Below are 25,306 nucleotides of genomic sequence, written 5' to 3' on the forward strand. Positions count from 1 at the left end.
GTGTCAATGCTTGTATGTATGTGCAATTACATATATTTTTAATGTTGTAATGGTAATGTATATCTAACTGAAATGCAAGTACAGTAAAGGTTACAGTAAACAAATATGTAACCCAGGTGGTAGGAAAACATACAAGTCACCTTGCAACACTGATGTAAAATTATACTTGGGGATGCAGCGGAATGGTCAGTAATATACCGAACAAATTTTATTGCACACAAAAGAAGAACACTTAAAACATCAACTCCATCACAGTCCCTTGAGTCTTGGAGCTACCAGTGGTAGAGGTAGGAGAGGGTGGGCTTGTCCAAAACTCATACTTCATGAAACGACAGACTCAGTTCAATATATTCCATAAAACTGCCACTACAAAGAAGAGAGGGAGAGGGAAGCACAGTTACATCCTTAATGGCAACACTTCCCACAATAAACAGAGAGGAAAACTACCACCCTTACACTACAACTTAAGTCTACATGAAAACCTATACCAATTTAAAATCCACTGCACCCGTGTTGTAGCACACAAATACACTCAAATCATATACAAAAATAATTAATAAATAATACACTCTACATTCTACCAAAAGAGTAAATAATAAATTACACTACCACAAAAAGAGGAGGTGTAAATTGGTGTCCAGTGGCAATTAATTAACTAAAAGTCCCATTTTTTATGCATATTATTAATATTTTGCTAGCAGTTTAGGAGTAATTTTGCAGTACGCGTGTGTGTGTGTGTGTGTGTGTGTGTGTGTGTGTGTATACAGTAGCGAGATAGAGATGGATACAGAGGGAGATCGCCACGTGACGCTTCTCGCCAATGTCCTTCTACATCCCCACTCAGCATCATGGCTGCGGATGCTGCGGATGCTTTCCTCCTGCTCCGCATCCCAGCACCATGGCAGCTGACCCTGCTGCTTCTCCTCGTGTCACATCTTCCTGTCAGGACTCACGGCTTGTTAGGCTTTCGTCCGGAGGACACAAGCCCAACTCTGTCGGTGCAGGGTGGATTGCTGAGGGCGACCGAGGGAACTCGCTTCGTGCTGCGGGTTTACTATGCAGCATCACCGCAGAGGCTAAACCGAAGCTCGAGCGTCAGATCCGACCACACCACTGCACCATGGATCGCGTTCGTGGAGGAGCCAGAACCTGGCCGGGAGGGACAGGCGCATCCGAAGAAGAACTTATGCGTGGAAGAGAGCGCACGAAGTTCCGACATAGAGCTGCTGGGCTCGTTCAGATCGGCCTCGAGTCAGAACTCCATCCTGGTGGAACTGCTAGCCAAAGATCTGCGGAGAGGGGAGAAAGTGAAGTACTATTCCATGTGTGCCTTTGACGGGTCCAAGTGGGAGCACTTTAGGACGAGGGACTTCTGGCTTGCAGTGGTTGAGCGACCACCGCATGCAGACAGCTGGCTTCAGGCGTCTGTGTCAGTTCTGCTCTTGGCACTGTCTGCACTATTCAGCGGGCTGGTTATAAGCATGCTTGCCCTCGATCCCGTGGAGCTCAAAGTGCTCCAAAATAGTGGTACAGAGAAGGAGCAGAAGTACGCATGGAAGATCGAGTCCGTGCGCAAACACGGCAACTATGTGCTCTGTACTTTAGTGTTGTGCAACGTGCTGACCAATACGTTCTTAGTGGTGTGGATGTGCCAAATTCTTGGAGTCACACCCCTCTCGACCGCCGTCTGCACTTTTCTCATCTTTTTCGTTGGAGAGATCCTCCCGCACTCGGTTGCGTCTAGACACGGTCTGGCCATTGCGTCTAAAACAATCTGGATAACTAAACTGCTCATGCTGGTCACTTTTCCAATCACCTACCCTATCAGCAAGCTATTGGACAACATGTTGCACCAAGAAATCAGTAACTTCTACACACGTGAAAAGTTACTGGCCATGCTACGGGTCACAGATCCGTATCACGATCTGGTCAAAGAGGAGCTCAACATCATACAGGGCGCCCTGGAGCTCAGGACCAAAACAGTCGATGATGTCCTGACCCCTCTGAACGATTGTTTTATGCTGTCTTCTGATGCTATTCTGGATTTCTACACCATGTCTGACGTTATGCAGAGTGGCTACACTCGGATCCCTGTGTTTGAAAACGAGAGGTCAAACATTGTTGATATTCTGTTTGTTAAAGATCTGGCGTTTGTCGATCCAGATGACTCTACCCCTTTGAAAACCATCACCCAGTTCTACAAGCATCCTTTGCAATGTGTTTTCAATGATACCAAGCTCGATGCAATGCTAGAGCAGTTCAAGAAAGGTAAGTGTCAAGAACTTAAATTAAGATCTTAGTCTGTTTTAATTGAAATGGCTTTTGGACTTATGTATTCTGTCAACCTAATAAGCAAAACGTTTTCTGACTGGATGTTACAAAGCCAGAGGGTGTAATAATTTATTATCAGTAGTCTTTTTGTACATCAAACATTACAAGGACATGAGGGAAGGATTTTGTTAAAAAGCTTTAAAGATACTGTTTGTTTGTTTGTTTATTAGGATTTTAACTTTAGGATTTTTTAGTTATATTCATGACAGGAAACGGTAGCCACTCATTACACAAGATTCATCAGTTCACAAGGTTATATCGAACACAGTCATGGAGTAAACCCACGCAGGCACGGGGAAAACATGCAAACTCCACACAGAAAGGACCCAGACCGCCCCACCTGGGGATCGAACACAGGACCTTCTTGCTGAGAGGCAACAGTGCTACCCACTTAGCCACCGAGCCGCCCTAAAGATACTGTAACATGCCATACTGTAATACCACAAGCTATTTTTATGTCCATTTTACTTACTATTGAATCAAAGTAAACAACAAAGTTGCTATAATATGCATCATTTGGGCAGCACAGTGGTATCTGGTAGGGTCAGTGCCACAGAGCAACATGGTTCCTGAGGACCTGGGCTTTAACCTCACTTTTGGTCACTGTCTGTGAGGAGTTTTGCAACTTCCTCCCACCCTCCAAAACATTCAGACAGATTGACTGCTGTCTGTGTACCTCTGCCCTAAATCCAGACTCCGAACAGGGTGGTTAGTGAAAATTAATAAATAAATATACAGTATTATTGTGGAACTGGTGCCAATTGATACTCTATCAGTCTACTTTTGAGAAGATAAGGTTGTGGTCAGGGCTCTTTTCAGGCCATTTTTACACAGCAAACCTTTTTGCCCAAAGGTATTTTACAAACTGTTACCACAAATTTATATACAAATATATAAAATATATAAAAATACAAACATTTCCAAAACAATACTATATGTTGTAAGTTTTTTCTTATTGGAGCAAAGAAGCATAGCCCAAACACACAAAAACAGCCACAGCTCATTATTCCTGCCCCACAACGTTTACATCTGGCACTAGGCTATAAAATTGTTCAGGGGCAAGTGAAGGTGGAAGCATTAACCTGTCAGGGGGCCCAAAATTCCTTCTGGTGTCTAGCATATACATTAATTTGCTGATTACAGTTGTACTTCATGGATGTGTATGATTTGTTCAATTTACCTTATGTGATTTATGTACCCATTACAGACACACAATTGTAAATGATCAGAAAGAAACAGTAAGTGGGCACAAATGAGTCATTAGTAATAACTGGTATCATTCTATTCAGGTTCTGCATTGTGGAAAGATCTGCAACATTTGGGGGGCCAGTGATAGCTCAGTGGTTAAGGTACTGGACTAGTAAACGAAAGGTTGCTTTAAGAAAAAGGAGGCTGTAGATCAGCTAAATTATGTTATAATACAACAACACAGCCTGAGATGAAAAAAGCTAACTTAATTACACATAATTATACTTTTCTCTGTGAAGTATTTAAGAATCTGCTTGGCACAGGACACAGCTAATTACCTCTTAAGCAGTGACCTTTCTCCTAATTACTGCCTCAGCATCAGCCATAAAGACCAAAAGGTCAATAGTTCAAGTAAAGAAGATTTTGCTGCTGTCAGACTGAGCACCCCAAGTCTTCTTCTTTGAAGCTACCACCTCTTGCTATGTCCAGCAGGTGGCTTTTAGAGGAAATCATAAAATATGCAAGATCAACCTTTTCTTTCAGCTGTCAGACTAAGGAAGGAGACACACAGCAGGTTGCAGTGAAAGCTGGCATTATAATTGGCACCGCTTGTAACTCCAGGAAAAGAATATAGGTTCCTCTGACTGCAGTGAATGCTGCAAATTGTACACAAAGGAATTATTGAGGTTTTGAAAATGAGCACAATTAAAAACATCATGATTTAAATATTTCATGTCTGCACATGCTGTAATCTTTCTTTGGTGTTAGTAAGTCAAAAATCAAACATTTTGCATCAATTATTTTCACTTTATTGAACATTAATAATCAGACTTTGACACATTCTAGATAATCTGAACACAAACTGATCAAAGACTAGCAAATACACCGATCAGCCATAACATTAAAACCACCTCCTTGTTTCTACACTCACTGTCCATTTTATCAGCTCCACTTACCATATAGAAGCACTTTGTAGTTTTACAATTACTGACTGTAGTCCATCTGTTTCTCTACATACTTTTTTAGACTGCTTTCACCCTGTTCTTCAATGGTCAGGACCCCCACAGAGTAGGTATTATTTGGGTGGTGGATCATTCTCAGCACTGCAGTGACAATGACATGGTTGTGGTGTGTTAGTGTGTGTTGTGCTGGTATGAGTGGATCAGACACAGCAATGCTGATGGAGTTTTTAAATACTGTGTCGACTCACTGTCCACTCTATTAGACACTCCTACCTAGTTGGTCCACCTTGTAGATGTAAAGTCAGAGACGATCACTCATCTATTGCTGCTGTTTGAGTTGGTCATCTTTTAGACCTTCATCAGTGGTCACAGGACGCTGTCCACGGGGCGCTTGGCTGGATATATTTTTGGTTGGTGGACTATTCTCAGTCCAGCAGTGACAGTGAGGTGCATTGCTGTGTCTTATCCACTCGTAGCAGCACAACACACACTAACCACCACTATGTCAGTGTCATTGCAGTGCTGAGAATGATCCACCACCCAAATAATACCTGCTCTGTAGTGGCCCTGGGAGAGTCCTGACCACTGAAGAACAGCATGAAAGGGGGCTAACAAAGCATGTAGAGAAACAGATGGACTACAGTCAGTAATTGTAGAACTACAAAGTGCTTCTATATGGTAAGTGGAGCTGATAAAAATGACAGTGAGTGTAGAAACAAGGAGGTGGTTTTAATGTTACGGCTGATCAGTGTAGTTTACCATAACAAAATCAAAGTAAAGAAATTTTTCACTGTACTAAAACATCTTGTTAATTACAGTTTTAGCAACGTACACACCAATCCTTTCACTACATTTAAATATAATAAGCTTAAGTACTGATTTTTAAAACCATTCCATTGAACTACATTAGATGTATGTTTTTTTTGTATTAGGGGTCTGTGCAGGCCTCTAAAATTTCACCACTTTCATTCACCATGTAACCATGTTTTTAACATACCTTGCTTTGTGCACAGAAGAACAGTATGTTGAAACAGATAAGGGCCCTCCCCAAACTGTTGCCACAGAGCTGGAAGCATGTCATTTTTATACACGTTTCAGCAATGGGTATGGCTGAAACACCTACGCATATTTATTAGAAGCATTGTTAAGATCATTTTGTTTATATAGAGTTATCTCACAAATCAGCAAGCCTCTTAAATAAACCAACATTAAGTGAATATATGCCATGTCTTTATGATTAAAAAAGAAACAGGTTTTTATCATACATATGCTTTTACAAACAGCTTAACAACTAAAGACAAGTGTTATATTTCCTTAAAAAATATGTATAAAATTGTATAAAAATTATAATTAAATCATTATTATCTTTTTCATTTAATGTAGTTGAATGGGGTTAAAGTCATGGTTCTGGGCAGGTCAATCAAGTTCTTTCACCCCTAAAAACAGCAAACCATCTCTTTAAAGACCTTGCATTGTACACAGGGTCACTGTCATTCGGAAATAGGAAAGGGCTGTTTCCAGCTGATGACAGAAGCAAGCAGTTCTCTATTCACAATACATTATATGGCCAAATGTATTTGGACAAGACCATGAGCTTGTTGAACATTCCATTAAAAACATAGAGTGACCTCTATTTGATCTTTTGTATATCTGTGGAAACTTGTGCTCATTTAGTCTGAAGAGTGTTTGTATGGATGGGCACTGATTTTGGTCAAGAAAGCCTCAATAAATGTTCTAGTTCATTCCAAAGCTGTACAGTGGGGCTGAGGTCAGGGCTCAGTTCAGGTACTAGAGTTTCTTTAATGTCTTTATAGACCTTGCTTTGTGCACAGGGGCACAGTCTCCTTTATATAAATGATTTATCACACTTGTTAGCAATTGTTGAGGCTAAAACACATTATTTGAAAATTAGAAGGGATGTCCCAATACTTTTGTCCCTCACAGTGTATTTTATCTCATGGAAACTAAAGAGAACAGACAAAAGCAATAAAAACAATGATAAAATGTATAGAATAATGTATTTTGTTGAATATCTATAGGATATTGAAGCTGATGTGTATTCTGTGCTAATGTGTGCTGCCTTTTGGCTTAATATATAAGAACCTCATATACATTTGGGCAATCACATGTAAGTTGTACTTTAAATTGAAAACCTTGATCATTAGGTCATCCAGCATTTTTCCTAAATAATAAGTCATTTTGTAAAGGATACATGGCAAGGCCTGGTATATCAGCTCTTTACTTTGGTCCTATTGGTTCTGTTTTAAAGTTGGTGGCAAACCTCCTTTAATACACTAAGCTTTACTTTTAATATATTTATTTCAATATTGCAACTTAAATAGATAGATTTGTTTTAGGCTGAATCGTAATATGTTATCAAATGGCATTAATATTTATACTAGACTGTATTTGTTTTACTATGATGCCTAATTTAGCATCACAGGCACACGCTCACAGTGTCAGCCGTATGGAGCTGATCTGCTGGCACAGCAGCAGAGGAAATCATGGGGCCTCCATGTGTGATTCGTCTTCCCTTGGGGTGCATTTGTGTGTGTGTGTGAGAGAGAGAAAGAGAAAAACAGAGAGAAAGACAGAGAAAGATTTATTTGCATTATATAATACTGCAGTGATGTAATGCACCTTCCTTCACTTGCTAAAGGGCTGAGCGGTGCATTGTGGGATCCTTGATCTGTTCTCAGAAAAACTCACCACATTGTTTAACCTTGTAGAGCTACATATATTGGAACTGTTCAATTTAAACCTAATCAGGAGGTCAGACTGTGGTGCTATCTTAGGCGATAAGGTGAAAGGAAGTGGATGGCATAATACAATCCTCTGTGTGAATTGATACTCTATATCAGGCCATCTGATGCTCTACAGACCCCCACTGGAGTTAGGGCAGTCAATGGATGTATCCTGAAATGACCACTAACCCTGAATAAATGCACAGTTTTTACATTTGCCATTATTGTGCAACACAAGTTACACAATAAAGTGGAAGCAATTTTACTATGGAATCTAAACATTTAAAGTTCTTGACACTATTTTACACCAAAACCAATTGCGTTAGGGGTGATGAGCCATTAAATTAAATAATGATTAAAATACTTCTATAAAATTTTACTTGAGAATGTATATTTCAGTAAGTACATGTGCTCTTATGCTTTTCTCATTAGAAACTTGCTTTACTATTAGTCTTTCACTCTGCAGAATTTAAAGTAATTAAAATAGCTTATTCACGCTGCAATTTCAGTGTTGTTGTAAAATAAGATCTTCAGCTTGACTTTCATTCCATTATGAATAATTTTGTGTACTGACTTGCATAATCCTAATCCTGAGGCTTAATAAGCCAGCTCATTTGATAAGCAGTATACTGTATACCTACCAAATATCTCACATGCTAATGCTTCATGGTGGTTTGGTAGACAGATCAAGTGGGTACAATAGAAACAGAACACAGTAATTCGTTTGGACAGCTGGAACAGTTTTTTTTCAGGGCTGTATGTGCATGGTTGGTAACAGTGGCATGATCAGCTTTGTCAGCAGAGCCTGACATCCCAAACACTGTTGCATAATCGACCATCACGACTTGTGCAAGGACAAATCTGAAACTTGAAATGTCTGTTCTTTGGCAGTTTAATCTCTGTTATCCACCCACTGCTGCTAAGATCCCTCATGTTCAGAGCATTTACTACAGCAGTACAAAAGAAAGTCTGCAGTTTGCACTGCTTCTTGGCTTGTATATACACAGTGAATATTTTGTGCTAAGAGCAGCTGTGTTTTAAGAGTGAGCAACACCAGGGACTTACAGTTTATCCGCCGTTACAGTTTATCCGCCGTTATTTAAAATATATAACAAATATAATGTGTTGTTTTTTTTTGCATTTTTCCCCAATTTTCCTCCCCAATCTAGTTGTATCCAATTACTCGATTGCATTATGCTTCCTCTCTACTGATGCTGATCCCCACTTCTGATTGAGGTGGGCGAGAATGTCACACGCCCCCCTCCGACACGTGTGCAGTAGCCGACTGCATCTTTTCACTTGCATGAGACGAGTTTATATGTGGATCAGCTTTGTGTACGGAGAGACACACCCTGTCCACATTATTCCTTGACTCCAGCAGCCAGCAGAGGTCGTAATTGCAACAGTTATGAATAGTCCCTCTCCGGCTTCCCGCCCTGTATGAACAACAAGCCCAGCCCAGTTTGAAATGTCAGCTCTGGTGTGCTAGTGTGTTTTACCGCTGCACCACATGAGTGACATGTGGTCTTTCTTATTCATCAAACAATTCTTATCCACTGTCTACACTTCTACACTCACTGTCCACTCTATTAGACAGTCCTACCTAGTTGGTCCACCTTGTAGATGTAAAGTCTGTTTGAGTTGGTCATCTTCTAGACCTTTATCAGTGGTCATAGGACGCTGCCCATGGGGTGCTGTTGGCTGGATATATTTGTGGTTGGTGGACTATTCTCAGTCCAGCAGTGACAGTGAGGTGTTTAAAAACGCCATCGGCATTGCTGTGTCTTATCCACTCATACCAGCACAACACACACTAACACACCACCACCATGTCAGTGTCACTGCAGTGCTGAGAATGATCCACCACCCAAATAATACCTACTCTGTAGTGGTCCTGGGAGAGTCCTGACCATTGAAGAACAGCATGAAAAGGGGCTAACAAAGCATGCAGAAAAACAGATGGACTACAGTCAGTCATTGTAGAACTACAAAGTGCTCCTATATGGTAAGTGGAGCTGATAACATGGACAGGGAGTGTAGAAACAAGGAGGTGGTTTTAATGTTATGGCTGATCAGTGTAGGTGGTGTTTACTGGGAAATGTATGCTACACCTGAATAATATATTTTTTGTTTGTTTTAAGGCAAAAGTCATTTGGCTATAGTGCAGCGAGTCAACAACGAAGGTGAAGGTGACCCTTTCTATGAGGTTATGGGCATCGTTACTCTGGAGGATGTTATTGAAGAGATCATCAAGTCAGAAATTGTGGATGAAACTGATTTATACAGTAAGCACAATGATTTTAAAAATCTGTGATATTTTCATCTTAATTTTACTATAAAGAGTGAAAAAATATCTGTTAAAAATACCAGCTATGACTAAACAGTGTTTGCTCTGGACTATTGTATTTTGTGGGTGCCACACAGTACTGGAAACCTGGGTTTGATCCTTGATTCTGGTCACTTTTTAACAGGTATGGCATGTGATCTCTGTCTGTTTGGATTTCTGTCCAGCTCCAAGAACATGTCTTTAGCTAGACAGGCTGTTTTAAATTCCCCCATAGGTGTGAATACAGACATCCCAAGTTGCAAAAACTCATTTCAGGGAGGTACCCCCGGACCTCGACCCCGACCCCGACCCCCCAAGCCCCCCCCCCCCCCCCCCCCAAAAGCTAAAAAACCTCTCACACACATCAAAGGATATGGGTGATAACAGAACTTTTAGGAGCTGCTAACTAAGCTACTAAGCTAACTGTTCGCGTCACAAACACATTAATGTGTACTACATAGTGCACTAGATAGTGTGAAAGATAATAGATTTATGTTCCCTACATAGTGCACTAGAATGTATTAGAAAATAATTTATGTTCCTTACTTAGTGCACTAGATAGTGTACTAGATAATAGACTATATTAGTTAACAGATTTAGGTTCCCTACATAGTGCACTAGATAGTGTATTAGATAACGCATTCATGTTCACTACATAGTGCACTAGAAAGTATAACTAGATGATGATTTGTGTTCCTTACATAGTGCACTAGATAGTGTATTACATAATTAATTATGTTCCCTACATAGTGCACTAAATTGTATATCAGATAATGGATTTATGTTCCCTACATAGTGCACTAGACAGTATATTAGACAATTGATTTATGTTCCCTACACAGTGCGCTAGATTGTATATCATATAACGGATTTAATACTCCGCTCGTTCTAGATTCCGGGAGATTTTATCTGACTTGCGGGCATCAGGGAGCCGCTATGTATATGCGGGAGACTCCCGGAACTTCCGGGAGACTTGGGATGTCTGTGAATAAATGGCTAAGTAACATCTTGTACCAGATGTTTTCATTGTTTCTGTTTTTCATACCCCAGTACCCATGTAGTTGTGTGGCACCCAGTTTAATCTCTGCTACAACCAGAGATATAGCTAATAATATATGCAAATTCCCTAAAGTAAATTACATATAAAACCTCATCTGAACAAGAGAAGTTATTTTCTCTGCAGAGAATGCAGTCATTAATAATACCATGCTACAATCTTAATTACATGTGTGTGTTATTCATTGCATAAATCACATCTGTTCCACTGAGAGTCAGACATAATTTCATTAGTTTCAATCTCATAAGCTAAAGCTACTAGAGCAGCTTGTTTATCTTCTACACGAATGCGATTTGCACCATATGTACTGCTCAAAGTGTGATGTTGGATATTTAATCACCTTGCCATGAATTTACTTGCACAGAATTTATTTGAACTAAAATAATGTTAGAACACAGAAATCACTTAGGTGGTCCCATTTCAATAAAATGAAATACGGATTGTTTTATGGCTCTTGTACAAAGAATTAAAAAGAGTTTTCCTCACTGGTGTTCCGTGTACTTGTAGCTGATAATCGTACTAAGAGACGGGTGTCCCATCATGAGAGGAAACAGCAAGACTTTTCCATCTTTAAACTCCCTGAAAGTGAGATAAAAGTGAACGTCTCTCCTCAGCTGCTGCTGGCCACTCACCGCTTTCTCGCTACAGGTACCTCCCTCAACTCACAACATTTCAGAACAGTTCTAAATATCACACAAAGTCTGTTCTTTGATTTAGGTTTGTTTATGTACTCGTTTATGATTTTATCACAATGGTTTGGTTGTGATTGTTCATAATAACCAGCATTGATATGTATAGATAAGTATATGGACACTTCTTCCATCTTATGGTTTGGTTTTCCCCCCTTAGTTCTAGTGAAAGAACATCCTAATTCTACAGCCTACATTGACTGTCTAGTCAAGTAAAATACAATTTATTTGTATAGTGCTCTTTACAGACATTGGCTGCGTTCAAAATCGCATACTTAAACAATACATGCTAAATTGTGCGCACTGCTCGGCCGGTAAAGCAGTAAGCTCTTTCACTATGCAAGTGTGCAGTATGCACACAACCTCAAATGTACTACGTCCGCCATCTTACCAAACATCACGTGATGCATGACGTCATATCGCCACAGTTATAACAGTCTTAAAATCAGACTAAATTAATTCTGTCATTCTCCACAAAGCTACTCATAACGTTATTTGGGGTTGTACTTAATCATAACATTTTTAATTTTTGTCCTACTCCACTTTCCGTCATCTTTCTTCTTCCGCTACGAACGCCTTCGCAGCTCCAGTTGAATCATGGGATAGATTATCGGACCACAAGTGTTCTGTGTTTGCATACTTGCATAAATGGCTGCCCGTGCAGTAGGTCATCCAGTTACTTTTTGCATACTGTTTAATGAATACTACGTATTCTGACACACTACCCGCTCTTGCGAACTGCTTTTGCATACTGTTTGGTATGGAAGTATGCGATTTCGGACGCAGCGATAGTCTCAAAGCAACTTTACAGAATCCAGGACCGACAGACCATAAACCGCTGTTGAGCAAGCCAAGGGTGACAGTGGCAAGGAAAAACTCCTTACTAAACTAAACTAAAGAGACTGAACATGAACCCATCCTCCTTGAGTGTCTAGAGAATTAAGAGCCACTAGCTTTGTACAATCAGCCTAATAAAGACCCTTTGCTGTTTTGATATGACAATGTCCCAAAGTAAAAAGTCAGATCTGTATGTTTATTAAGTTTGTTGTTGAAAAACCTGACAGGCCTGCAGAGCCCTGACCTCCACCACACTATTGGGACTAATTTGACTCAGTTATGAGGCAGGCCTCACTGTCCAACAACTTTGCCCAACCTTATTAATGCAGCTTTTTTGCTCAATGAAGATGAATCCCTGTAATCATGTTCAAAACCTAGCAGAAAGCCTCTTCAAAAAGAATGGAGGCCATTAAAGCAGAAAGCTTGAAACCAACTCCATTTAAGTGCACATAACAAGCACATATGGCGGAAATGTTTGAGTGCCTACAGTATATGTCTTTGCCTGTGTAGTGTATACCCACAGTATAATGTTTGATGTTTGTTTCCTTTCTGTGTTTTCTCAGAAGTGGAGCCTTTTAAACCTGCATACATATCAGAGAAGATCCTGCTGCGCCTTATTAAGCACCCGAGCGTTGTTCAGGAGCTCAAGTTTGATGAGAAGAAAAAGAAATCGCCAAAGCACTACCTCTACCAGCGCAACAAGCCTGTTGATTATTTTGTGCTGATTCTGCAGGTAAAATACTAAAACATATGGTGCAAAGACCACACCACAGTGTAACAGAAAACCTAAATTTGTGTAATAATGTAGAGATTAGACAATGGACTACAAAATATGAGCTTTAATCCAGAACGATATACAGAGGTGCTTCCATAGTAAACATTACCTAGTTACTTACTCAAGTTTAAGTAGACAACAGTCCAAGAATACAAATCTGCTGAAACCCTGTTAGAACAGAGGCCTTTTTTTAAAATAAATAAGAATGTTAGTAAGTACATGTTAGTTATTAGCCTAAGTGCTTAGTAAAGAGGTGGGGTCGGCTTTTGAAGACAGTGAGAGACTCAAGTCAAAATTCAAATTTATTTGTATAGCACTTTTTACAATGAACACTGTCTCAAAGCAACTTTACAGAATCCAGGACCAACAGACCAAAAACCCCTGCTGAGCAAGCCAAGGGCCTGCAGGATAATTTGAATAAATAGGAGGAAAATTTTAATAAACTCAGATGTTCGGACAGACAAAGGAAGTTCGTTCCACCACTTGGGTGCAAGTACAAACAAGAGCCTTGATGCATGTCATTCTCGAGTTCTGGGTGGAGGATCAAGGCAAGCAAGACTAGTGGCTTGGAGGTTGCGTAGTACAGTCCTTTAAGATAGCTTAAGGCTCTTCCATTTTTGGCTTTGTAGGAGTCAAAGTTTGACCCAGACGTCAAAAGTGTTATATGTCTTTTATGCATGTTCTGAGTTCAACTTTAGCGGTACCACTGGCCAGGCAGTAGGCCATGTTACAGGGAGGGAAGGCCAGATGAAGAATCACCTCCTTGCCATGGCAACAGTGACTCCTACTGTGTGGTCATGCTGTAGACATAAGCAGCGGAGGAACACAAAGAGAATACACCAAGCCTCTGTACCGCCAGTGTAAAGAAGCAGTCAGATGTCAGAGGAGGTATGTGCTAGCCTGTGGCCCTCCTCTGCCATTCAGGGTGTCGTGCAAGAAACCAAATTAGGACCATGCAAAAACATTTAAAAAGATTATAGTATTTATAATATTTTTTTATATAATCGTTTATCAGGGCCACCATGGGTTTTGTGAATTGTTGTCTCTTGCTATGCAGGGTCGAGTGGAGGTAGAGATTGGCAAAGAAGGACTAAAGTTTGAAAATGGGCCTTTTACATACTACGGCATGCCCGCCATCATGGCCGTCCTACCCACAGGTATGATACTAACAACTGTTTATTAGGCTGTGATAATACAGTATGATAATATTATGTCCAACACTGGTGAAGCCCCAACTCAAATATAATGAATAACCACAGACACTTTGTCAAAGTAAAAAATTAGAAGCAAATAAAATGACTGGAAGGTAAATAAGTTTGGAAACTCTACTGGAGGTGACCTGCTTCACAACTGAGGTATTTATGGCAGGCGAAGACAAGCAGAGTGGCTATATAAATCTTATGGGCTTTGTAATTCTTATGGGAGTAGAGTAAGGTAATTAAAGGCAGACTCAGACCCTGAGAAAAAAAAATAGCACAGTTATGTATTATTAAAATTCTCACAAGGGAGATTATCACATAGTAATATTAACTCCAAAAGCCCTAATGCTCTACTGGTGCTGGCTCCAGACTCACTCAGCTCCGCCGTAACAAGGAACTCTACAGGAGATCGTTTGTACCTGCAGCGATCACGCTGTATAACACTTCACTGGTTCGGGACATCATCATCGAACACTGAGCTTCTATCAGGACAGACTCATGGAGCATAATCTAGCACTCTGTTTATGGAGCCTACATTACACATCTGCTAATATTTACTGCAAAGAACACTTCCCAACAGTTTAGTATATTACATATTACATATCTCATCTGTTTACTGCAATGACACTTTTTAAAGTTTTTTATATTAAATTTTTTATTCTGTTTATTTAATTACATAGTCTGTACAACATTACTTGTGTACTTCAATACTTCTGTGCTTTAATACATTAACTATCCATCCATACATCCATCCATCTATCTATCTATCCATCTATCTATCTATATATATCAGTATGAGCCCCACAAAACAAAGAAACATTTACAAATAACATACATTTTATTTTGTGTGTTTTAAAGTATTTACTTAAATACTGGGCATGGTGGCACATGAATCCAGGTTCAATTCTTGTTTGTATAGTCTTGTAGGGCAAGACCTGATTTCTAATAATGTTATTCTGCATAAATTTGTTGAAGAATTTGGCGTAAATGGGGGCTGGAATGCAGCATACTAAGGTGCGACCAGATTTATAACAAGTTACTCAAATATCAGATAAATATAAAGTATGTGATTCCAAGCTGCACCATATAATGGTAAGCCAAAGTGAAGCACTGATTTTAAAGGATGAAGGTTAAGTTTACTTATTCTTCATTTCTTTTTGTTCACTTCTGTATAAATAGATTAGCTACTCTAAATTGGCCCTAGGTGTGTGTGAATGAGTAAATTTGTGTTGGTTACGTAGTACAACTGCTTTGCCCATTGTTTCTAGCATAAGTTCCTGGACAAACAGACAGACAGACCATGCACATGGCGCATGATTAGGATTGTAGTAAGTGCGAAGCCACTAAGAAATCACAGGGCCGTACACACTCATCCATTCACTCATCCAGCCATATTCATGCGCATTTAAGAGCAGCCAGTTAATTGGAGGGAAAACCTAAATACAGAGAGGACCTGTTTTCCATTTTCCTTCAAGACACCCTCTCTTATGCAATGTGCTTGCTCATCCATAGGCAATCTCTCACAGCTTTTATATCCTTTTTTCGTGTATAGTTTCTGGATTTAGGCTATATAAACTTCACAAAAAGCTAGAACATCTTGCTGGTTACATAATGTTAAGTATATACTATAAAGGTGTAATTTAAATAAATGATTCATTCATTTATCTTTAGCAACTGCTTTATCCTAAACAGGGATCAAGATATCTACAGATTATCAAGGTCTTTCATTCATTCATTCATTCATCATTCATTCAGCAACTGCTTTATCTTGAACAGGGTTGTTTCGGGTCTGGAGAGTACTTGGAAACACTGAGCACAGGGCGCGCTACCTGGAGAGGGCACCAATCCATCACAAGATATCAGTTACATATAAGGGCAAAAAGCAGCAGCCAATTCAATCACTGGTACATTTTTGGAAGGTGAACACAGGGAGAACTTGGCAAACTCCACAGAGACTGGAGGCCACAGGTTTCCAGAACCCTGCTGCTATGCAGGGCCAGCCAAAGTTGCTGCACCTCTGTTTTACCCATGTACATTTATGGGAATTTTTGCCTCAGATACAATTATGCAATTATTGCTATTTTATTTCAAGAATAAAGCTCTTTTTTTACAGTGCTGTGAAAAAGCATTTGTTCCCTTTCACCTTCTTCTATGTGCAACACTTACAAATAAACAATTAAATAAAAATACTAGTTTTACTACTTTTACTACTTTTAATATTAGACAAAGGTAACACAAGTAAATTATTTAATTCATTGAAGGTGAAATGCTCTTCAGCCCTACCTGGCCATATGAAAAAGTAATTGCCCCCTTATCTACTAAATCAATCAATTAATCAAATTCAGTAGCCACAACCAGATATGATTACTGCCAGATCTGTTCAAATTAAACTTCACTTAAATAGAACCTGTCTAGCAATGTGAAGCAGGCTAGAAGGTCTCAAAAAGCACAAACAAGCGGCGAACACTTTGTCACAGAACATATTTCAAGTAATACATCCAATTGGAAGCCAGTAGTTGTCAAAGAATCATTCATGTAGAGCCATACATTTTCTATGCTTAATTTAAAATAATAAGACTAAGATGCTACCTAACACAAACATACAAACTAATTCTATTACAGTTTACCGCAAAAGACCACTTGCCACTCTTGCTTTTTGTTTTCCTTCAGTAGTAGAGTATTTTAAGCCTATAAAATCTCAGAAATCTGCCAGCACCTTATTAAGCTTGTGTGTTTTATAATAGAGCCTAAGGGACTTCATTAACTGCCAAGCCTATTATTGCCATCTGTAAATCACGTCCGACCATCTGCATCTGATTTCAGAAACTATGAAATGTAGAGCAATAAATGGTCCAGTCCTTCCACGCTGTTCAGCCTCTCGCATTTCTTAAAACAATAATAATTAGGCTCAAACCTATTTAAATTCCGTTGCAAAAAAGCATGTTCATGAATGTGCTTCTTTTTAAAGTGACATATATATTAAAACATGACATAGTGAAAGGATTACATGAAGTGACTGGTCGTGTCTCATTCAGTTCACAGGTCACCATCACGGAGCAGCGGACTAAACCATTCTGACACCACCATTCACGGGGGAAGTCAGAGCCAACTGAGCATAGGTGGAGGAGCTTACCTACCAGATTATTCTGTTCGACAGCTCACTGACCTACAGATTATCAAGGTTGTCATCCAGAAACACTAATTGATGAGTGATGGGCAATGTAGCTGACATTTATTTTGTATGCTACATCATACCATATTGGTATTTATCATAATATAGTACTTATGTAGCAACAGGTAGAAAGAGTAGATGGTTTGTTGGAGTAGCTGTAGTCAGATTCACATAATTCACATAATGGTGTCTTACACAAGACATACAATAGTTATTACAATTAGCAATTGGTTTACTGTTTAAAGTAAAAACAATAAATATGTATCTGGCCAATACAAGATTGAGTTTATAGGGATAGTGATAGCCTAGTGGGTAGGCCCTATCAGTTGAACGACTGAGTGTTAAAATTTTGGGTTTGCTATGCAGCCACTGTTGAACCCTTGAGCAAGGCCCTTAACCCTCTTGGCTACAGGGATGCTGTACAATGGCTGATCCTGTACTCTGACCCCAGCTTCTATATGAGCTGGGATACGCAAAAAGAGAATTTCGTTGTACTGTACATGTGTATATACAGTATGACGATAAAGGCATTCTATTCTAATCAGTGGATGTCTTTTACAGATCACATGACCTCACATTTGTATTGCTTCTATATCAATGTTCATTCTGTAAAGTTTGTCTTTAAAGTAAATTTTATTTTGCATTTAGGTCACCCGTAATCACTACCAGAACGCTCTGACAGCCACCCGCATGGACAGCTCACCTCAGACTCCTGATGCAGACAACCAGGCCGGAGGAGAGAGAACCACACTACCAGAGACTCGCTCCAACAGTATCGCTTTACCCCTACCTCGCTCACACTACAACGCACACCACTTCAGACAGCCCCACAGCACCTCCACACTCAACGAGAGGAACCGTATTGTTCGTGAGTGCACTTGCCCTAATCTAGCATTTTTGAAAAATTTATGATTTAGTTGAGAGCACTGGAGAGCAGGAAAGGTTCATGAATATTTAGAATAAGCACAAATAAATTAAATATTAAACAAACTTAAATGCAGATATGGACCATGTGGGATATTTTCAAAACATGCAAACTTTCCACAGAAAAGGCTGCACCCAGCTGGGGAATCAAACCCTTATTATTATTATTATTATTAATCAAACCCTTATTATTATTAATCAGACCCTTATTATTATTAGTAGTAGTAGTATTACTATTATAAATTATGCATAAAACATGTACAGTATATAAGTAGTCTTAATTGTCATATGCACTGTGGACACATTTACATTTGTGGCATTTAGGAGATGCTTTTATTTTAATTGACCTGTGACCAGTTACAATCCAAGCAATTGAGGGTTAAGGGCCTTGTTTAAGCCCAAAAGTGGTAGCCTGGATATAGTGGGGCTTGAACCAGTGACCTTCTGAGTATTAATCCACTACTTTAACCATTAAGCTACCACTGCCCTACCACACATGCTTTACACCTGAGACCACTACAACATTTTTTCCCAAATCTAAAACCTTGAAGCTTTGCAACAGCTACTTGAAGACAAAAGAAGATCAAGGAGTGCCAACTGTCATCACCTGATCTAAACCCCACTGAGCATTTATGAATACACTTGACAGAGAATGCCAAGCATTCAGTGACATTATGATGATCTTCGCAATATCATTAGATTTTACACTTGTGGAGTTTTATTATTATTCAATTTTTGTTCAAATTGTTATGATAATTATTTGAATTATATGGGGAGAAGTGGTACCTCAATGGTTAAGGTACTGGATTGGTAATCAGAAGGTTGCCAGTTTAAGTTGCCACTGTTGGACCCTCAATTGCACTGTCATAATTGTTAGTCACTATGGATAAAGGCGTCTGCTAAAGGCCGCAAGCGTAAATATGAAAATTGTGATGAAAACATTAAATTTAGGAAAAAAAACTAAATATAATTATTCTTACAAGTGGTCTCAGTCATTTGGTGCCTTTTTTATTTTTATTTTTTTTTATTATTTTTTTTTTTTAACATATTTTGCACTTAGGGAGGGTGCTTGAGTGGTCTAGTGATCTTTTATGCTAGCCTACCTATGGTCTGTGGGTCGGCCAGGCACCTGCACAGACATGATTGACTGTGTCGGGGGAATTGGCCTAAGCCCTGGGGATTTGTGCCCTCTCTAGGATATTCCTGCCTTGTGTCCAGTGTTTCCCAGTGGAACCTGGCCTGCTCTGACCCTGACTAGGATAAATGTGTTGATTAAAATGATAGAAAGATGAATGCACTTAGGGAGCTTGTTGTTGAGTAAAATGTAAATGTTGTCCAGAACATTTTGATCAGATTTTGTGGTGTGTTTTTGTGTATTAAGTTGCTTTTGGCTCTTCTTGTAGGGAGTAAATCAGACGGGCAGAAGAGCCCCAGTGACTCTGTATTTCTGCGCATGGATGAGACTCCGTACATGCGGACAGAATGTCTCGAGGAAAAAGGAGAAACTGGTGAGTGAACTTACCATCTGCTTATTCTACAGACACAAACTGTTAGTGTCACCTGTCTGGGCTACCTCTGACGGCCCTCCACAGCAGGATTTTAGGATTATTGCATTCATCAGCCGTTTAGCCATTACACTGGTGATGGTTGTAAACAGATGTTCTTTACAAACATGTCTTGTGTGGGGGCTGACATGAGCAAAGTACCAGCTATCTGCCATGGCAATGAGTAAATGCACTAAAACTTTCAAACAGTGGAGAGGTTGTTTGACACGGTGCTGCAAGAGGAAATGCATGACTTCCAGGCTCTGTTTATATGACCAGTGCCGGAATGCTGACACCAGACACCACCACTCATCTCAGCGGTGTTTGTTATGGCTGGAGGTTAGCCGAGCCACTAAATCTGAGATTTTGAAATCAATGTAAGTAATGGGAGAGCCAGAGGATACAGAACGTACAGTTCAGAATAAAGAAGCAAGGAAGATGTGGTACAGTTATAGTGGTACAACGAAAAAGGTTCAAGTAGATTTACTTCAAGACCAACCTTTACCTCTAAAACAGCTATAACTCTTTTTGGAAACTTAATGGTTTGGGATGAGATGTTGGGCTAGGCTTTAAATTTGAGTTGTATGATGATGTATGAAGATGGTGTACACCTAGTTCATAGTTTACACACCAAAACTTTAAGCATATTCAATGATGTTTGAATCTGTTGATTGAGAAGATCATGGAAGCAATAACTACACCAATCAGGCATAACATTATGACCACCTTTCTAATATTGTGTTGGTTACCCTTTTGCTGCGCCATATGAGACACCATTCTATCAGAACCAGCATTAACTTCTTCAGCAATTTGAGCTACAGTAGCTTGTCTGTTGAATCGGATCACACGGGCCAGCCTTCGCTCCCCACGTGTGTCAATGAGCCTTGGCCGCCAATGACCCTGTCGCCGGTTTACCACTGTTCCTTCCTTGGACCACTTTTAATAGATACTGACCACTGCAGACCGGGAACACCCCACAAGAGCTGCAGTGTTGGAGATGCTCTGACCCAGTCGTCTAGCCATCACAATTTGGCCCTTGTCAAACTTGCTCAAATCCTTACGCTTGCCCATTTGCCCTGCTTCTAACACATCAACTTTGAGGATAAAATGTTCACTTGCTGCCTAATATATCCCACCCACTTACAGGTGCTGTGATGAACAGATAATCAGTGTTATTCACTTCACCTGTCAGAGGTCATAGTGTTATGCTTGGTCGGTGTATATTGCTTTACTTCCACCATAAGGGTGACAATTAATAATATAGTGAAAGTTGGCTTATCAGACCATATTACTTTCCATTACTTAGAGGTACAAGTACACCAGTGCACTTCACCACCCCTCCTATTTGTATGGTGTTTGTAGAATGAAATAATATGTTTATCTTTCTATTAAACTAACCATCTGTCCTTTATATTTTCAGAAAGTATTACTGTACCTACAGAAACTGGTGTGTCCATGTCTCAGCTAATCAGTTCACACTCTCTGAATGGATCAGATGAGACATTGGGCAAGAAGTTACTGCGCAAACTGAGTAAGTACCGCAACACACACACATTCACACACACACACACACACACACACTGGAGTACTGCTGGCGCTGACTGTATCTTAGCAACCAGGCAGGCATTATTATTATGCTGCTGCCCACACATATTTTTAACAAGTATGATATACACTCCAATTTGACACACGCATTGCACATGTATTTTTGGACCGCTGATTGTGATCTGTTAAGTGATCTGCCATTAATCATCATGCTTAGTCAGAGGTTTAATTACAGGACTAGCTCAGGACACTGACTTGTCAGTTTATTAAGTACGCCTACATCGTACATTGACTCATTTGATATTTTATCAACAAATATGCACATTGTAGGTGTTTAATTACTGATCTGATCTGAAACCGATCTGTTGCTTTGTGCAAATTGTCAGTACATTTTAATTATGTACTTCAGTATGACAGGACCACCACAGGACCACTTCTGTGGTGCTTGTACAAGTGTATCAGATGCAGCAGCATTGACCATTTTTTGCATCGCTGGTATTGGGATATACAATGCTGTAAAAAATGTCCTTATTTTTTTTCTACTTTTGCATATTTGTCACACAAGTACACATAAAATGCTTTGTTTTAATGATGATTTTATTATTTTTTTAAAAATGGTGCTCTACCCTTCCCGACCCTGGACAAAATATTATAACATGTAACAATAGGTTCATTTCAAGCAGCTAATAAGATCAGACAAACCTTAACCTCCTATAATCTAACACCTATAACCTTTTTTGGAGTGCTAAATGGTTTGGGATAAGATGTTGGACCATGCTTTAACTTTGAGTATGAAGTACGAAGTTTGATGTATGAAGATGGTGGAGACCTAGTTCATACACTGATCAGCCATAACATTAAAACCACCTCCTTGTTTCTACACTCACTGTCCATTTTATCAGCTCCACTTACCATATAGAAGCACTTTGTAGTTCTACAATTACTGACTGTAGTCCATCTATTTCTCTACATACCTTTTTAGCCTGCTTTCACCCTGTTCTTCAATGGTCAAGACCCCCACAGGACCACTACAGAGTAGGTATTATTTAGGTGGTGGATCATTCTCAGCACTGCAGTGACACTGACATGGTGGTGGTGTGTTAGTGTGTGTTGTTTTAGTATGAGTGGATCAGACACAGTTTTTAAATACCGTGCCCACTCACTGTCCACTCTGTTAGACACTCCTACCTAGTTGGTCCTTGTAGATGTAAAGTCAGAGTTGATCGATCATCTATTGCTGCTGTTTGAGTTGGTCATCTTCTAGACCTTCATCAGTGGTCACAGGATGCTGCCCACAAAGAGCTATTGGCTGGATGTTTTTGGTTGGTGGACTATTCTCAGTCCAGCAGTGACAGTGAGGTGTTTAAAAACTCCATCAGCATTGCTGTGTCTTTTCCACTCATACCAGTACAACACACACTAACACACCACCACCATGTCAGTGTCACTGCAGTGCTGAGAATGATCCACCACCCAAGTAATATCTACTCTGTGGTGGTCCTGGGAGAAACCTGATCATTGAACATTGAACAGCAAGAAAGGGGACTAACAAAGCATGCAGAAAAACAGATGGACTACAGTCAGTAATTGTAGAACTACAAGTGCTTCTATATGGTAAGTGGAGCTGATAAAATGGACAGTGAGTGTAGAAACAAGGAGGTGGTTTTAATGTTATGGCTGATCGGTGTAGTTTACACATCAAAACTTCAAGTGCATTAGATGATGTTTAAATCTGGTAACTAAGAAATCCATGGAAGCAATAAGTATATTTAATTACTTTCACCATAAGGGTGACAACTAATAATATAGTGAAAGCTGGCTTATCAGACCATATTACTTTCCATGTGGTCCAAGTACACCAGGGCACTTCACCACCCCTCCTATTTGTATAGACTAAAACAAACATTTTCTACACTTATTACCTTGCAAATAACAAGTCAGTGCTAATGTTGTACTGAGAATGTTCCAACACCCAAGTATTATCTGGTCAGTGTAGGTAATAAAAAATGAAATTAAAGAAAGTAAATTGCAACTATATGGTCGGTACATAGTGAACTGTTCAGTCTGTGTATATATTAGATATGCACATCTGTAAACTAGTTTTTTTTCTCCTATTGTTGAAGCACACAGACTAACAGTGGTTTGCTTTCAGGCAACAAAAAGCAGAAAAGGTCACGTGATGGAGAGAAGCCAATGGAGGACAACTGTGAACAGTCCCAGGTGAAAACCTAGCACTCCAGTAAAGGGCTTCAGGCTTCACATCTCACAAACCTGTATCGCCCACCAATGTGAAATGTACTGCAGTCCCCTGTCTGACTTAAAAAGGATAAAAGCTTAATATGCAGAGATCAATATGAAGACTGAAGTCAATATTTCCAAATTTCTCCTGTTGGTTGAAACTCCTGAATTGAGTAAGATAAGACTTTAAAATGTGTTATGCATTCAGGTATGAGGCTATAGGTACAAGCCAAGCTATACAGCCCAGTTTTGGATGTGGGCACTACTATGATTCTAGACAAAACATCTTGTTTAGTGTTTTAAGACACTACATAGCTTTTTTAAGTGCCATGTATTATTTAAAGAGATCCCCTAGATACTGCACAGATCTAACACAGACCTTTGGTGCAGGCAAACCTGCAAAGCTCAAGTTCTTTATTTTACCCAAAGCAGGATCTAGCTTTTAAAGTGGGTCTGAAAAAACATGGTACTACATCAGTACTGCTTTTGAATTAATGATTAGTTTTTTATTAATTATTCTGTTAATTAAAAGAGGTATTTTTAAGAACGTGCCTGGATATATATTAAGATATTTTAGTGATAATAGAGCACTTTGAGATAAATATAATTATTTAATTTAATACTTTGTTGAATAGTTTACTGGATGTATTGACATGGGGTAAATCACTGAAACTGCCTATATTAGGTACATGCTATTAGCTTTTTAAAAGCTTTTAGCTAATTAATAATTTTATAGTGCTGTATAAAAATGTATTCTATTCTTTTTTCCCAGTCATGTTAGCTATAATACAACTTTTCAGTTGAATGAATATTCTGTCATGGCCACAAGGTGACAATGGTGGCTGGTCTTCATTCCTTGAGAAGTACATTGGCTGATGTTATAATAACACATCCAGCTAGTTATGAGCAAGCACATTCAGTCAATAAGTTTTACAGTAGAATGAAAAATATTAAAAAGCATGCATTTTACGTACTCAAATACGTACTACTATTAATAAAACTCTTATATTTATTCAAAATAGGCTGTTAAAAAGCCATATCTTGAACAAACCTCAGACTTTGAAATTTATACGTCTTTTATAAATGAAATGACAATTTCATAGTAATGTAAGCTAGCATTTTTAAAACTAAGTGCAAAAGATAATACCTACAATTAGTGATAAGCTTAGTACCCTGTAGTGTACTATCCAGGTTAACTTTACATCCATACCAAGATACAAAGTAACGTTTCACCTCATGTCACCTGTGGACATTCCAGACATGTTTACTGCAGTTCATCTGCCTGGCTTCATGACCACTGCCCAGCAAGTATTGCCAGATTGCAGTCGCACCACACAGGATGTGACAGGCGGTGTCTTGAATTATTCACATACCTCCTTAATGACGAATAACAGCCTCACTTAATAGTAAAAGATGTGTTATGTATTTATTTATCAAGTCAATTTAAACGTTCAATCTTTACAAACTTGGCAATAACCTGTGCCGACATGCACATGGGCTTTGGCTCAAAGCTCATACTACTGCACTACTAAATACACTGATCAGCCATAACATTAAAACCACCTCCTTGTTTCTACACTCACTGTCCATTTTATCAGCTCCACTTACCATATAGAAGCACTTTGAAGTTCTACAATTACTGACTGTAGTCCATCTGTTTCTCTACATACTTTTTTAGCCTGCTTTCACCCTGTTCTTCAATGATCAGGACCCCCACAGGACCCTCACAGAGTAGGTATTATTTGGGTGGTGGATGATTCTCAGCACTGCAGTGA

At 39.4% G+C, this 25,306-nt stretch overlaps 1 protein-coding gene across 1 annotated transcript; it reads left to right on the forward strand.

The window, feature by feature from the left end:
- The first annotated feature begins 839 nt into the window (after window positions 1-839).
- LOC134314546 (metal transporter CNNM1) lies at window positions 840-23,645 on the forward strand. The gene is made up of 10 exons (XM_062995179.1): window positions 840-2,268; window positions 9,367-9,510; window positions 11,116-11,256; window positions 12,698-12,867; window positions 13,967-14,066; window positions 17,144-17,289; window positions 17,929-18,148; window positions 19,608-19,712; window positions 21,169-21,279; window positions 23,446-23,645. Exons 1-10 carry the CDS (start codon window positions 849-851, stop codon window positions 23,523-23,525), a joined length of 2,637 nt encoding a protein of 878 aa, XP_062851249.1. The 5' UTR covers window positions 840-848; the 3' UTR covers window positions 23,526-23,645.
- The last annotated feature ends 1,661 nt before the right edge of the window (window positions 23,646-25,306 follow it).

The sequence above is a fragment of the Trichomycterus rosablanca genome, chromosome 5, assembly GCF_030014385.1.
Source record: "Trichomycterus rosablanca isolate fTriRos1 chromosome 5, fTriRos1.hap1, whole genome shotgun sequence".
Lineage (NCBI taxonomy): Eukaryota > Metazoa > Chordata > Actinopteri > Siluriformes > Trichomycteridae > Trichomycterus > Trichomycterus rosablanca.